A 16,192-nucleotide genomic window follows, 5' to 3' on the forward strand; every position below is an offset into this window, starting at 1 on the left:
TTGATCTTCACAATATACTGTATCAGTTAAAATTTTTATATAATGTAGCAGTTTAAAACCTGCAAAATGACTTAAACATGAAAAATGAAAAAAAAAAATGAAAAAAATAAAAGACCTTGTTGAATGAATGGCTGAGGATCTTCTTTAAAATATCCTATAGTATATCCTTGACCAATAAGTGGCAGGGGTGTTGAAAAAGTAAGTTACATTAATTTTATTTTATTTTAAAAGTAGGATTTATTAGACATTTTTTTCAATTGTGACATTTTACCACCAAATATAATAATTTATGGAATTAACACTTTTAAATCAACACTATAGTTAACTATCTTAAAAAAAAGTTTAAATTAAGTCTAGATTTAGATTCATTAAATTCCACCGTGTAGACTATTTGTAAGCGAAGATTGGGGATTTTGTTCTTCCCCCATTAACTGCCATGATCAAGTGAATGAAGCTGAATTAAAATAACTCTCTCTCCCTCTCTCCGACGACGACGAATTATGATAATGGTAGTGATTAATCTGATAAAGGATTTGTGGCGGGGTCTCCATTTCGTTCTATCGATTCAATTCTGGAGAATGGCGTTGCTATGGTCACTTTCTGTTCTAGTTTCTCACTTCCAATTGCTTAAGGATTCGCTATTTTCTCACAAAATTGTATATCCAAGGTGTTCATCTTCCACGTTCCCTAATACTCCCGTTTGCGTCATCACCGGTGTAAATTTCAATCTCTTGCAGTTTTCATCATCATTATTATTACTATGAGAATTACATGATTTTTGGTTCTTGTTTTTGCAGGCAACATCTGGTTTGGGATTTTCTACTGCATGCAAGATTTCCAAGGAAGGATTTGTTGTCGTCATCGGTAATTTTTTATTCTTTTTTATCATCATGTTACAAATAGCACAAGTTCTAACTCAATTGGCTCAAACCAATACGGTTAGGGCGTGAGTTTCTAGTGGTTATTAGTGACCAAAGGAAGAAATACCAAAATAGCTTAGGTCTAATTACTATGTGAAAATATTTTTTACTGATATTTCTTAAAATTTTGTGTTATTTTTTTTTTTGTATCAAGGAGATACTAGATTTTTTTTGGTTAAATTGCGATACGATTACTTTTATTTTCTCAAATTTTATCTGTATCAGTGCCGCGTGTCTGTGTTGGTGCTTTATAGATTGGGCTAGGTTTATTAGTGGAATAAATTTACTAGTGATTTATCCGATAAAAGAGTGTTCAAAAGACTATATGAAAAAAAAATGAATTGCTACTTGCTGGCATTCTTCTTCTAGTTTGAGCAATGTATATACCTAAGATTCCAGTTGTGGATTATGCAGTTGGAAGATCAGAGCAGTTGTTATCAGAGGTATTTTTCTACATTAATTATTAGCATCATGGTAACATGATTCTGTGCATTATGAATCTCTTATCGGTGTTCTTCATATTGTTCGATAGACCATAAGAAAGATCAAAGATTTGAATGAGGATGCCCAACTCAAAGCTTTTCAGGCTGACCTTTCATCGGTTGAGTCCATTATAAAGTTCAAAGATTCTCTGCGGCAGTGGCTTCTGGACTCCAATTTGCACTGCTCGGTGCAAATACTGATAAACAATGCTGGAATACTTGCTACATCTCCTAGAGTCACGGCTGAGGGATACGATCAGTAATTACTTTTTTCGTAAATCTCGTGTGGTAGTGTTAACAAATTCTATCTTTATTATTGGACCTTCCATGCTCATGCTTGCGTTGCATAACACAACAAAAGGCGCATAGGACACCTATGATAGAACATTAACTTTCAAATAATATTATTTTCTACTGTTAATAATTTATTTAAGCTTTGGGGATATGGTAATAGGTATCTGTTAAATGTCAAAAAATTGAGACAATGTTGACTAGAATGATCACCATGAATTTATGAAACTGGAAATTGAGAAACACAGATAGCATTGTTTGTATGTACAGTTGATGCGTTTTTTATGGGAGCCTTTGATACAAGATTATTTATCTGTTTTAAAATCCACACATCTTACACTTTTTCTCCCAGGATGATCGGCACAAATTATGTCGGCGCATTTGTTTTGACCAAGCTTCTATTACCACTTCTTGAAAACAGTTCCGTGTCTTCCAAAATTGTGAATGTAACATCCTTTACTCACCGAGCTGGTAGGGTAATCATTTTAGTCCTTACTTTTTTATTTATATTATTGTCCGTGATTCCTATTCTTTGGGTTTTACTGTCTTATATAAAATATTTATCAGAATTTCTCTAGAATAGCGCTCCTAAAGAACATTCTCAAGCTCTTTTCTTCAGTTACTAATCTGCAGGTTGATGAGGGAATTGTATCTGGAAAGAAATTTTTAAGTTCAAAGCATTATCCATATGCTCAGGTCTATGAGTACTCGAAACGTAAGCTGCATATTCTGGATGAACTTGTACAGGCTACATTGTATCTTTAGTCCTAATTCCTAATTAGCATTTAATTTTGTTGAAGTATGCGTACTTCTCTTCTCATTTGAGCTCCACCGACAGCTTACCCAAATGGGTAAATCTCATCAGATATTTGTCAAGTATGTTTATTAAATCAACTTTTATTTCCTTTTGCTTCTTGTTTCTAAGTGCTGTGTATATTTGTTTTTGTATAGGTCAACTAACTAATGTATTACTGTCATCTTTGTTGCTCGAATATCTTTGTCTGAATGCTTCCGTGACTTTCCTACATAATCATTCAATTAGTTTGACAGAAAAATGTTTAAGCGGGAGCACCTACAGTCTCACTTGGGCACTTGTGGTTGGGTTTAGACATAGTGTTGCATAAATAGCACCAATAAGAGTGAATTTGGGTTTGAGCTAGTGTTGCAAGGAGAATCAACATAAATAAAAATTAGAGAGGAAAATTAAAGTTACAACTTACAAGAAAAAGAGAGAGATGCAAAATGTTTTTAACTTTTGTAGATCAAGCTTTATTCTATTTTGGGTTATAACCATGGATTCTACTCCACTTTTAACATTCATTTTCTGTATTGTTATGCATCAGTGTTGCAGATCCTGGAATTGTAAGAACTAACATCATGCGAGAAGTTCCAGCATGCCTGTCTTGGTTTGCATACTTTGTACTGAAACGCCTACGCCTATTGCAATCCCCTGACCGGGGGAAAGATTCGATTATTGATGCTGCTTTTGCTCCACCTGTGAGTACATTTTTAGCGGTCTTTGTTGATATCTGTTTCATATTTTCAGCTGTAGTCATGTCTAAGGTTTCATCTAATATCTCCTGATGGCTTATCCTCGATGACTGGTATTTCATATGAATTAGTCTTGACTGGAGCCATTGGGTTCAAAATGTAACTCTTCAATTTTTCCAGGGAACATCAGGAGCTTACTTTTTTGGGGGGAAAGGTAGAACTATAAACCCTTCAGCACTTTCACGAAACGCCAAATTAGCACACGAGCTTTGGGAAACTACATGCAATATGCTATCGGCGACTCCCTTTGGTAATGAGTGAAACAGTTTTTAGCATTGGATTGCATGTCAAGTCATGTAACAAAGAGACTCAGTGGCACACTTACCTGATGTAGATGTGTAATAAGTGATAACATATGCAGTTTTGAGCTTTCTAATGCATGTTAAGCTATCGCTTAGCTGAAGCAAAATTTATTGGCATTTCTAAAATCACTGGTCAACAAGGATCTCAATTAATTTGCACGTTTGTTTTATGATTTCAACAACTACTACTACTTGAAGAAATAAGGAAACACTGCAATGAAATTATTGTCAGTGATTATTGCATGAAATTGTTCACCCTTGATATCACAAGATTATGTTTGTAAATTTAGTTAGAATCAGGTTATATTCATTTTTAAAATCCAATTGATTAAAAATAAGTTTGATGAGTGGTTTTTAGTTACCTATCTTCTTTTAAAAGTTATTTCATAGTTTGATTTAAGTATGTATTTTCACTCTATCCAATTTCAAATTACTCAACAGGTGATGAATAAGTTTGTCAGCAAAAAAAATAAAAATCAAACACATGATTAATAAAAATTAGGATCTAGTTGGAAAAGTAGGCTGAATTCAGAGATATATTTTTTGGATGTAGGAATTTTTCATAAAATTAAATTCAAAAGAATGAGTCATTTATATTATACTTAATTTTAGAGATACGTATTTATATTATACTTAATTTTAGAGATACGTGTTTAGATACGCAATTTTTCGTTTAAAAAAATGGTATTTTCGGGTAGGCAAAGTTTTACGAAAAGTTATGTTTTTGGATATGCATATCAGCAAAGTGTCATGATATATATATATATATATATATATATATATATATATATATATATATATATATATATATATATATATATATATATATATATATATATATATATATATATATATATATATATATATATATATATATATATATATATATATATATATATATATATATATATATATATATATATATATATATATATATATATATATATATATATATATATATATATATATATATATATATTAGTCATGCATTGAAAATGAAACAAATATGTAAATATCAATAATGTCTCTATTGAGAAAAACAATTAAAATAAAATTATAAAAATATGAAAATACAACTAAAACTCAAATGAAATGAAATTAAGAGTCTATAATTTCCCCCCGATTTTTCGAAAATGCATATTTGAATTAATCTTAAAAAATTTCGGAGATGCATTTCCGAATCATTTTTTTATTGATAAAAATAGGATGACTGTTTGATTTTTTTTAAAAAAAATGAAGTGATTTAATATGCGTCCAAAAAATATATCTTCGAAAATACCTAAAAACAATTATAAATTTTCAGAGATGTGAACCACATCCTAATTTTATCTTTAAATTATAAAATATTTACAAAGGCTAAATAAGAAATAGGTTAATTATATATCTTAAGAAAGATAGATAGATATAATCTCCCAACATTATTCTTATATTATAAAATATTTACACTTACAAAAGGCTAACAACTTTAAGCATTGTTTTTCCACTATAGTGAAAAATTAAAACAAGATCTATATTTCGGAAACATATTTTTGAATGCATCCCAAACACATTCGTTCTTGAATCAGACCCTAAGACTATGTTAAAAAAATTACATAAATGCATTTTCGTGTAGCCTACGGAGATACATCTCTGAATGTTGTTTTAATCAAAAATGCGTCAGACCCTTCTCCCTCCTCACTTCTCAAAATACTCACTCAAAATACTCACTCAAAACACAATTTTTAAATCTCAGACCCTCTCGACTCACATTCTCTCAAACTCATTCAACTCACTTCAAAGCTTCTGCTATCAACACCTAATCGATCAAAGAGCTCACTAAACATCAAACAAAATTCATATTTGGAAAGTATTTTAGTTTTGTAAATTTTTTTGATTTCTATATACATTTGTAGAAATTGAGCATTAAGTTATGTAATAGGTAGTTTAAATATGTTATTTAAATGAGTAATGTGTTTGATAGGTGGTTTAAACGATCAATGCATTATTTTCGATGTTGGAATGGACTGCATTTTTGTCATTGTTGTTCATCTGAGTTATAGAATATTATAGAGATGCATCTCCGAAATATTACAACATTTTGATTTTCAGAATCAAGAGATGCATCTCTGAAATTTATCAGTCTGCATTGTTTGGCTTGACCTCATTGTGTTTCATCTGTATAATGAAGCGAGATAGATTGAGGCACGACAGATTTGCATAACATGCATTGATTTAGAGGGAAATAGCTCAATCATCGCAGACACATATCGTTTCTATCCTAATTGATGCAGAGGCGTCAACTTCTGAGACTATTGTATCTCCTCCTCCGTCTTTCCGTATGAGACAAGTTTCACCTACTCAGGCACCCGAGGCTTTCGAGACTCCACAAGCACCAGAGGCTCCGCAGGCACCAAGGCATCCGAGGGGTTTCGAGAAGGCTCATCCGAGTTATCGATGTTGCCTCTATACACGGACCATGTTGTCATACATATCTGGGACGAAGTGGTAAAATTAAATTGTATACATTCTTTGAAAACATGTTTTTTTAATATTCAATATTTCTGACGATGGTTTACTATTTTGCAGGATTGCGATACTTTAAAATGTATCAACCATCACCGAAAGATTATCGGTCTGCCGAAGCCTGATGAGAAGAGGTCTCGGGATGTGACTCATTAAAACACGCCCCTACTAAGTCACACTCAAGACTTTTTCCAAAATTTAGTCTAAAGATGCATCTCCGGAACTACTCCACGTACACCTAATGCATTCTTCACTGAAATCCCATTTTTTAAACATAAATTGACTTGGAGATGCATCTTCGTATTCACACCATACAAAATTCGGAGATGCATTCTCGTATTCACACCAGGCAACAAAATTTTAACTTTATTTTAGAGATGCACTGCTGAAAATCATGATGTATTATGACTATACTATCGTATTCAATTTTATATGAATTAAACCATACACTTTCAGAATAATCTGAAATATATATATATATATATATATATATATATATATATATATATATATATATATATATATATATATATATATATATATATATATATATATATATATATATATTAATCTCGAGTACACAATAATGTCAAAATAAAAATAAACCGATAATAGTGCTCTTAATACAAATATTATATATTACTGTGTATGACAGACTCGGTCCCCCATGTTCCTACATTGTTTCCTATATTGCATTCCCTTCTGTGCCTTCCCCATGATTGCATCTAGAACGCCTCTCACCTCAGAATCATACAAAAAGAGTCCTCTATCTATACCCTCTTGCCCAAGCTTCATGATACGGTGACATCTAGGCAACACATCAACAAAATGATTTGTCATATCCTGCTCCTCCTCTAGTATCTCTTGATGAGTTGGCCTAGGTGGATCTTCGGGAGTATTCGGTGTCATATAAGGATGTGACACTCTAAAATACCACTAGATGTAATCGTGTGCAACACTCAAGTCAGCATGAGATATGGTACTTTGTGCCTCATCAGTATCATATGATTAAGTTACTCATCATACATGACACCCATATCTCTATGTGTCATAACGAGAGGAACATACTCGGAAGGGTCTATGGAAACCATATGTAGTCGGACTGTTGCATGACACACTAAAAAAGGTATGAAAATATCATACATGAGCTACATACTAACCATCTAGAGTAGAATGTTATGTCGTCAAAGGGACGCATTTAACGGTTGCATACCATTAGTTCTTCACACCAAGTTGCTGTTATTGCACTCAAGATACACTATGTATGACTTTGTCGCCTGATTCCCTCTGAGCAGGATGAATGCAGAAGCACGTGGCATACTACCAAAGAGTTAATTGATATGTTCACAGAGACATTCGATGCCTAATATATGGAAAAGATGGTGGGAGATAGCTTCCTAACCTTCTTTGAAGTTGTCATTGTCGGAGAAATTATTGAGAATCAAGTGAAGAAGGGGAAGCTACCTTGTGTTGTTGATGCCTCAAATGAAGGGAAGAAGCCTTATTCCAATTTTTAGAAGAAGAGGGAAGGAGAAACCAATATCGTTATGAAAGGATGGAAGAATTAAGTCTCAACATGTTCCTATACCATACCACCAAGTTGTTGTTATTGCATTTGTACCATATCAGCAGCCGATCCAACAGCAACCATATAAGTATCCAACTTATCAACAATAGCATCATCAAAATTCCCCTCCACAATGTTAGTTCAAGCAAATAGGACAACAAAAACATTACGACCCTCTTCATATACCATACATTCAAATATTTCGATACTTGTTCAAAGGCGGACTTTTGACCTTGAAAGAACTGAGTCTGACTACTACCCCGTACCCACCGGATTATGATGTCAATGCTCATTGTGAGTTTCATATGGGTGTCCCTGAGCACACCATAGAGAATTTCTATGCTTTCAAGAATTGTGTACAAGACTCGATTGAGCCATACCTTCATACCAACATGACCGAATGTTACAACAAATCTCGTGTCGGTGCAAGTCTAGATTTATGATTTGACCCCTCTATTATTTTTTTTGCGTCCTATTTTTTTTTGAACTTTTGGAGTGCATACCTAAACATGGCCTAATTAATTATTTTTGATAAGTCATCCTAACCAAAACTATAATTAACATATTAGTTTAACAATAATGTATTATTAAATTACTAGTTATAGAGAATCTCGTCGAAGTTTGATGTGATTCCCTCGGTTCATCATAACTATGACTAGGGCTGGACAACGGGCCGGGCCGGGCGGTTTCGGGCCCAAAACCCTCACCCAGTCCAACCCACAGTTCATATATGAAGGCTCATTTCCGCCCAATATCAACATGGTTTGGACGGGTTCGGTTTGTGCGGATTGCGGGTTTGTTTTAGCGGTTTATTTGGGTTAAAAACAAACTTATATATGCAGTTATTACCACTTGCTAGTCTTTCAATCTATAGAGCACATTCCAAGAATCAAGTGTACACAAAATCTTATAAAACATCACAGCTGAGAATTTTAAGAATGCAGCCTAATGAATCCATTAATGTACGACAAGTAATTAAACTCAATCTTACAGACACACAACTTAGAGGAAAGATGAGTGAAATGGAAAGTAGAAAATAATACATAGACATTGAGCTATCAACAGCTACGTGTTTAATGACTATTTAAGCTCTTTAATCTTCTGCTGTGTCATTTCTCCTCTCGAAAAATCAAAAACCTCTTCACTCAAAAGCTGAACAACCATTTTTTAGGTTAGTCATTGACATTGACATAAGAAACATAATTTAATGAAAAGTGAGATAGACTTACTTTCAATATAGCCATGCAATTCTCACAGATTGTTTCACTAGTTTTAGCTGCTGAGACAAGATCAGGAATAAAGCTTCGCCATCTTGCTGGCCACTCGTGCTTCAAAATCTGCATGTGAGACACCCACCATTACATAAAGCCTTTAAGTACAAATTGTCCTAAGATGAATGAATGTGTGTATAAATGGAAAGCATAAAAATTAACCATAGAAACGTGGGTTTCAGAACTTAAAAAACACAGGAATTACTAGTCAATGTTAAGAAACTGTGTTGTTTACCTGAACTAATATAATGTTAAGTTTGCTGACATACAACCTTTCCGCTCGAAATGAGGCCTCATTGCTGGAAAGCTATGCAAGAAAAACCAACAATAAGATCCATGATGCGGGAAAAACCAAGTACTAAAAAAGAAAAACTATGTATGCCTGACTAGCTCAACACAAATAACTACTTTTGCGAAATACAGCTGATACCTGTACAATGATATCAGAGATGAAATTCTTCATCCCGTCTCGCTGCTCAACAGGTAATGCATTCCATCTATATTTAATCACACCTTCAAGAACCTGAATATAATGTACAAGAATAGAAAAAACATAAACTAAGAAAGGCAGCTGATATATTATTCTCATTCGAGATGAAAAACTTGTTTGACATTTAATAAGCATTGTTTCCAAAGGCAGAGCTCCAAAAGAAGTAAGTAGACTGCAGAGGACGAAACTAAGTAATCCATTTAAAACAAATATGAAAACATAAACACAGTAGTCAAACGAATATTGAGTCAATAGGTCGATCAAACAAAGTGATGTGGCATGAACATTTTTGTCATAAGCCAGCCTCTTGGCAAAATGGCTACAAAAAGAAGTTTCAGATAATATAAGCTATATATTCAAGACCTCTGACAAAGCAAATTCAGTTACACCTTCGCATGAACAAGCTTTAACTTCAAGCATAATAGCAAACAAAGTGATGTTGCAAAACACACAAACCAACTACATAAAGCCCATCAAAGTGTCGTCAAACTTCCAGTTCTATTAAGCTATCATTTCCATCTTAACGCTACAAATGTTTGTGTCTAAGTCATTGTGTGGTATATTATTATTGAGCAAAAGACAAAACAACAAATGTCCCCAAAATGCTGATTTTGATAAACTTCATATAATAATATGATAAGATGCAAAGATAGTAACTGTTTTGGTCATATACTTAGTTGTAGCGAGACATAACATAATAACCACAAGACATAAGAGGCGGAGTGAAGACGAAGTGAAACCTTGTCAGCATGTCAGGGTCAACATCTTCCCATTTCACCTCTTCAATAATTTCCACAATATGCTTCGTCCTCTTTTTAAGCTCTATCGATTCAAGAAGATGCAGATCAACACTCAAAAATGTGCCCTCGTCAATAGGACAAGTAACCTGTAAAACATATATGCTAAGGTTAACACAGGGAGGACTTGCAGGGATTCTTTGAAAAACCCAATCAAATATGAATACACACATAAATAACTGAGACAAAAAATATGGCAGGAGATAAAGACAGATTTACCCTTCCATTAGTAAAGATAGCATTGACACCAGATTCAGACCCAAGGGTTGTAGACAAAAACTTCTCTGCCTGATAACAAGAAGTCTCATTAGTGCAAACTTTCACGGTTACTGAACAATAAAAAATGTCACCGAAAGGCTGATATTTAGTTTAGAAAAGGGAAAAGCAGCCAGAAGAAGTACCTCACTCAAATGGCTTCTCACTTCATCAGCAGAAAATTCTGAGAGGGAAGATCTAAAGCTCTCAGATGGTAACCCGTTAGACTCGGCAAGCTTGTAGATCTCATCAATAAATGCTTGGGTCCCATCAACACCCATAGGAGATGTAAGGATGTATTTCTGCCGATAGACTGAGGACAGCTGATCCAAAAAGTTTAATGCATTCTTTTTATGGCTGCATAAAACCATGCATTCATACAATAGCTATAAAACCGTGCATAAACTTAGAAAAGAAATGCATAAAACTGCAGAATCAAATAGACAAATGCCAATCAATCTATTATTAAAAGTAAACTTTAAAAATTATAAAGCAAACCTATATGAGGATGTAGTAATTTCAAAAACCTTCACAAAAAGGAGGCTAAATAAATTTGTAGTATGATTGCCACTAAACAGAAGACCTACACGAGCATCTTTGGACCCTTATATCTGTAGAATAATGTTCAAATAAAAAAATACAAGTACTGAATAAGTGGCCCAACACTCCAACCAATGACAGTCATCAGGCTAAAAGATAGAAGAATATTTAAAAGAAATGCAAATCAGTATTAACCAGATAATTGAAGCCTTGGCGAAGTAACTTAATCCCACTCGCTAAAGTGATGTCAACGGCAAAAAGATGTGTCACGGGCTTCAAATCATCCATTGCTGCATTGGATAAAAACAGTCCAAATGATAAGACAAAAGACCAGTGTGTAGGAATGAACCTGTTTATTTTAACATATCAAACAACTTACATCAGTGTGAGATTTTATTTGTCCAAAATATACTTGTTCTTGTAATCTCTGAGTCTCATCATTCAAGGCATTTAGTAGAGCTTCCTGTTAAAATCAATTTCAAATATAATTATTAGAGTAATTAAAGTAATACCAAATTTTAGTTTATGAAACTAAAAGTTGAGCACATAAAGCAGACTGAAAGTTAAACAGGACATCGAGCACAGTAATAAAATGAATTGAATCCTCTACAGTTCAGGATGTACATTATATACTAATGTGAAAGTGGTTAATCATTGGCAATTAAACAAGGAGCATGTTCAGGGTGTACATTATATACTAATGGGAAAAAACCATGCACTATCAATCACATTAGAACGAAAGCAAGAAAATGATAAAACGATCAAAAGAGTGAAATACCAATGCTCAATGACGACAACAGTTTGGGCAGTCTCTTCTTTAACAGCTCCAGAGCCTTCACCTTCTTCTTTCACTTCCCAAACGGATGGTGTAACACCCCGATTATCGTTAGAATAATTTAAATATTATTTAATATGATTATTTGAAGGTAAAAAGGAATTATTAAATAATATTGGGAATTATTATTATTATTATTATAAGTGTTATTTATTTTAATAATAATTAAATAATAAAATAAGTGGAATATGAAGAGTGGAAGGGTAAAAGTGGAAAGGGGATAAAAGATTCCAAAGGAGAACTCAGAGTTGGTTTTTCACGTATTGTGTCCCAGAGTCAGAGGAAAAGGGAAAAGCTGAAGAGAAAGAGAAGGAAGAGGAAAAGGCCAAAGATTGCTCAGAGCTTCCTTCAATCCAAAGAGGTAAGGGGTCTGAACCTTATTAAACAATAATATGCTGAAAATGGTGAAATATTGGATAAACGAAATTGGGATTTTTTTATCGAAGGAATTCGTAGAGATTTTATGTAATGATGTTAGAATTTGTAAAATCGAATAGGGGAATGATTCGTGTTAGATGATATGAGTGATTTTGTGTGAAATTGGGACTGTGAACGGTTGAATTGGACAGGTTCGTAGCAGAGAAAACCCATAGCAGATCTGGAAGACTGGATTCTGGTCATACGTGTATGGCACTAGGCAATACGCGTATGGGATGGCTTAGAAAAAGGGGTTTTGGCGCTGGTACGCGCCATACGCGTGTGATACGCGTATTCCTGGAGTGGTACACGTATGGCGTATGCCATACGCGTATGAGTGAAAGAGATGGAATTTTGAACGTGAAATGGTCTCTGGTGGTACGCGTATGGGGAAGTGATACGCGTAGCATACGCGTACGGGAATGGCCAATACGCGTATGGATTTGGCCAAGCGTGGGCAATACGCGTATGAGCATGGGCAATACGCGTATGGGCAGACTTGTGGTCTTTCCTAGCTGTTGTTGTGCAGTTTCGGTTGTTTAGGCTGAGCGAGGTAACTTAGCTGATGCATAGTATACGAGGGATCAATTCCCGTTGCTTGAGTGGTATAGATATTAGTAGAGTGCGATAATACTATGTTTGATTATGTGGCATGATGTGATATGCTCTTATGATAGAATGTGTTAATGATGATGATAACATGACTATATGATGCTGTTGTTGCTATGTGTAGCACCTCAAATTTGCACCTATCATTGCACATATCATTTCATGTTAGGTCATAGCATATCATAATCCATTGCACAGCATTTGCATTGTTCTCAGTTGCCTCAAGAGCCAGCAAGCAAGAATTAGGTCAAACTGATCAGGAGATCAGTCCACCAATCAAGCAAAGTTGTTTCCCAAGCAAGCAAAGGCCTTAAGGTTTGTCCAACAAGTTCACATGCCTTGGGGGTCTTTTTGAAGTGTTCAAGTCAAGGGTTGAAGGCTCAGAGGTCAGCAGTCAATGCACAGGCAGGCACAAAACCCTAGATAATCAACAGTCAATCAAAACAGTGGATGGTGGCCATTCTTTTGGAATTTGGGCACCATGATCAATCATCAAGAGTTCATATGTCTTGGGACATCATTTGAAGTCAAGATTTCCAGGAACTAGGGTTTGGAATTCATCAGAAGAAGTTCAATCAGTCCAAAACCCTAGAAAGTCAAAGTTGGTCAACTGTGGTTGATTCTTTGGATTTGATGGATAGAAATGGTTTGAAGGAGCTTATTCATGTCCTAATAGGCCTCATATATCATGGCAATCAATATCATTGAAGAATTTGAAGCAAATCAGAAAATTTCCCAAAATAGAAACTGGACCTGTAATTTCAACTGCCAAAAATAGAAACTTCTTGATCCTCAACTTACATCATGATACAAGCTTCAAATGAATTTTTGCCCAACATGAAAGTTGAAGATCTTGTTCTCCCATTTTCAAAAAGTCCAAGAACATCAAAATCCCATGTGTGGTTGTCAAGATATGATCAAATCATTTTCATCAATTTGTGAACTTCAAAGGGCCATATCTCCCAAACCATAAGGCCAAATTTGGTGGGGTTTTTTCTACAAACCACATTTTTCATCCTCTTTCCAAAAATATAAATTTCATGACCTAAAACCTTGCCAATCAAAATGGCATTTTTGGACCTTTTGCATTTTAATGCAAAGTTTGACCAAACTTTGACTTTTTGAGTTTTTGACTTTTTCTCATTTTTACCAATTGGAAAATGTTCTAAACCACATTTGTGACTTGTCTCAAGCCCTAAACCATGTTCATTTCACTATTTCACTACCATTTTGGACAAAATTCAAAGTTGGCATTTTTATGCATTTTTGTTCATTGAGTAAAAGCAAGTACAGCAGTACATGTACAAACCACAAACAGCAATTTGGAAAGTTTTTTCTGCTCATTTCAGGCCCATTCAACCAAGTATTGCACCTCCATTTTCCACATTTTTCAAATTGGCAAATTGTACTATTGGTTTCAATAAGCAAGGACATGTTAACATTTGATGTGCAGACCACAAATAGCAACTTAGTTGGTCATTTGCTGTATGTACCAAGGCCCATTTGAGCAGCCTACACACCTCCATTCCTATTTGCTCCACTTAGCAATTTTTGCAAATAGGTTCATTAAGTCAAAATCAGATTACCATTTGATTAACTAACTCTAAACAGTCACATAAAAGGATTTGCTCAGCTCATTCCACAACCCTAGCAAGCAGACTCAGCAGCCACACGACCAAATTCCTCCTTTTGCTTTCAATTGATTTTTCACCAAATAGCAAAATCCTGCTAAAACACTCAAAAACCCTGGAATCCCCTTCATTGTTTCTCCACAAAAACACCTTGGTGAGCTCTCTTGAACCATCAAATATCATCTGTCTAGCCTTCATCATTTCCTGTTTTCCAAAGCATCTCAAATGGCAGTTAGAGCTGTGAGGTTTTCCATGCACCATTGAGCCAAAAGACCTCAAGCTTCCATCATTGCAAAGCATTGTGGACATCTGTATCGGGCTGCAACATCAAAACCAGCACTGCATCTCACTTGACTTCAAAATCAAGTAAGTAATTGACCCTTTCCTTTCACCAAATCATGCTAGGTTTAGGATAGAACATGGTATGCTAGTGTTATTACAACTGGAATCGTGGCAAATGGTTGTGTGTGTTTGAAGATATGCTGACCTGAAGTTTTGTACACCATTGTTTCTTTGCTCGAATATCACTCTATAGTGTAATATACTGAAAACCATTGCTGGATTTGTGTTGATGGATGTTTAATGATGATGTTAGTATGTGTGATTTTGTTTTCTGAGCATCTCGAATTTACGAGCTCAGAATGATGTTGTTGCTGCTGTTCATGAAAACTAATATATTTTCCCAGAAAACCATATGATTTATGTTGACTGCTTGCTAATACCATGCTGATGTATGTTTGGTCAAGTTATTTTGTTCTAATGTTGGTGACAACATGAATGTGCCCTGCTGCAGTTTGTTCTTAAACCTTAAACTGTCCAGGAATTATACTTGTTGGTTGATTATTTGTTGCTGAATAATGTATTGTATGTTGGGTCAAGTCACTTTGTTTTGATGTTGGTGATACCATGTTGAGCACCATGCTATTTGATTGCTGTTGTTTGGATGATTACATGATGATGATGAATATGCCTTGCTGTCTATTTGTTGGTGTTGGCTGCAATTGCCCCATTTCTAAAAACCTACCACTGATGTTGCCTACTGCTGTTATTACCCTGCTGATATTTTGAACCTTATAATATCTGTCCTAGAAATCTCATGAGTATGATGTATGCTGTTTGTTCATGATTGGTTTTTGAATGCAAATTAGTGATGAATACATGAATGCTATGGCTGCATAAACCCTGCTGCAGATTTAAAACAGGTTATGTGTTGTTGTGTTGTTTATTTGTTTAAATTTGCTTGGATGCTGTTAAACCTTAAACTGTCCAGTGATTTTCCATGCTGTTTGGCTTTTGGCATTTGAATGTTTGTTTTGAAGTTGAACATGAGTATATCCCCTGCTGTTGTGTATGAATCATAAACTTGCCTAGAGTTTCTCATGCTGCTGTATTGGTATTGGCATGATCACTTGCACTGCTATGCTGTATGTTGTGGACTGTTTGCTGTGAGAACCTTGCCAAATGCCCTGCTATTAAACCTCAGGACCATGCTAGTTAAATCCTGCTACTGCTATGCTGACAGCCATGCTATAGATTGATGGTGATTTTGATGAACATGACTTTCAAACCTTGCTGCTATTAAACTACTTTATCCTGTCCAGAATTTTGCTCGAATGTTGTATTGGTGTGTTGCTGAATGATGTTGCTATATCAGTACAATGCTGTTTGTTTGGTTGTTTGTCTATTGGTATTCCAACTGATGATGATTGATGAACACATGAAATTAATGCTG

General features: G+C 34.7%; 1 protein-coding gene and 2 long non-coding RNA genes across 3 annotated transcripts; 1 reads left to right on the plus strand and 2 right to left on the minus strand.

Moving 5' to 3' along the window:
• Positions 1-253: 253 nt before the first annotated feature.
• Positions 254-3,816, plus strand: LOC127082173 (uncharacterized). Its single transcript, XM_051022398.1, has 9 exons — positions 254-716; positions 798-864; positions 1,335-1,363; positions 1,453-1,661; positions 2,046-2,164; positions 2,313-2,408; positions 2,494-2,569; positions 3,037-3,190; positions 3,365-3,816. The coding sequence occupies exons 1-9, from the start codon at positions 501-503 to the stop codon at positions 3,503-3,505; spliced, it is 1,107 nt and encodes a 368-aa protein (XP_050878355.1). The 5' UTR covers positions 254-500; the 3' UTR covers positions 3,506-3,816.
• Positions 3,817-8,698: 4,882 nt separating this feature from the next.
• Positions 8,699-9,138, minus strand: LOC127082174 (uncharacterized). Its single transcript, XR_007788157.1, has 3 exons — positions 9,122-9,138; positions 8,845-8,952; positions 8,699-8,767 (listed from the first exon to the last, which is right to left on the minus strand). It is a non-coding gene; the product is annotated as an uncharacterized LOC127082174 (long non-coding RNA).
• Positions 9,139-10,390: 1,252 nt separating this feature from the next.
• Positions 10,391-11,029, minus strand: LOC127082175 (uncharacterized). Its single transcript, XR_007788158.1, has 3 exons — positions 10,927-11,029; positions 10,575-10,785; positions 10,391-10,461 (listed from the first exon to the last, which is right to left on the minus strand). It is a non-coding gene; the product is annotated as an uncharacterized LOC127082175 (long non-coding RNA).
• Positions 11,030-16,192: the final 5,163 nt, after the last annotated feature.

This window comes from Lathyrus oleraceus, chromosome 5, assembly GCF_024323335.1.
Source record: "Lathyrus oleraceus cultivar Zhongwan6 chromosome 5, CAAS_Psat_ZW6_1.0, whole genome shotgun sequence".
Taxonomy (NCBI): domain Eukaryota; kingdom Viridiplantae; phylum Streptophyta; class Magnoliopsida; order Fabales; family Fabaceae; genus Lathyrus; species Lathyrus oleraceus.

Coding starts and splice junctions, on each gene's coding strand:
- LOC127082173 (XM_051022398.1), top strand. CDS start 501: ATGATAATGGTAGTGATTAATCTGATAAAGGATTTGTGGCGGGGTCTC. Junction 1,662..2,045: donor ACGGCTGAGGGATACGATCA/GTAATTACTTTT, acceptor TTTTTCTCCCAG/GATGATCGGCACAAATTATG. Junction 2,165..2,312: donor ATCCTTTACTCACCGAGCTG/GTAGGGTAATCA, acceptor TCTTTTCTTCAG/TTACTAATCTGCAGGTTGAT.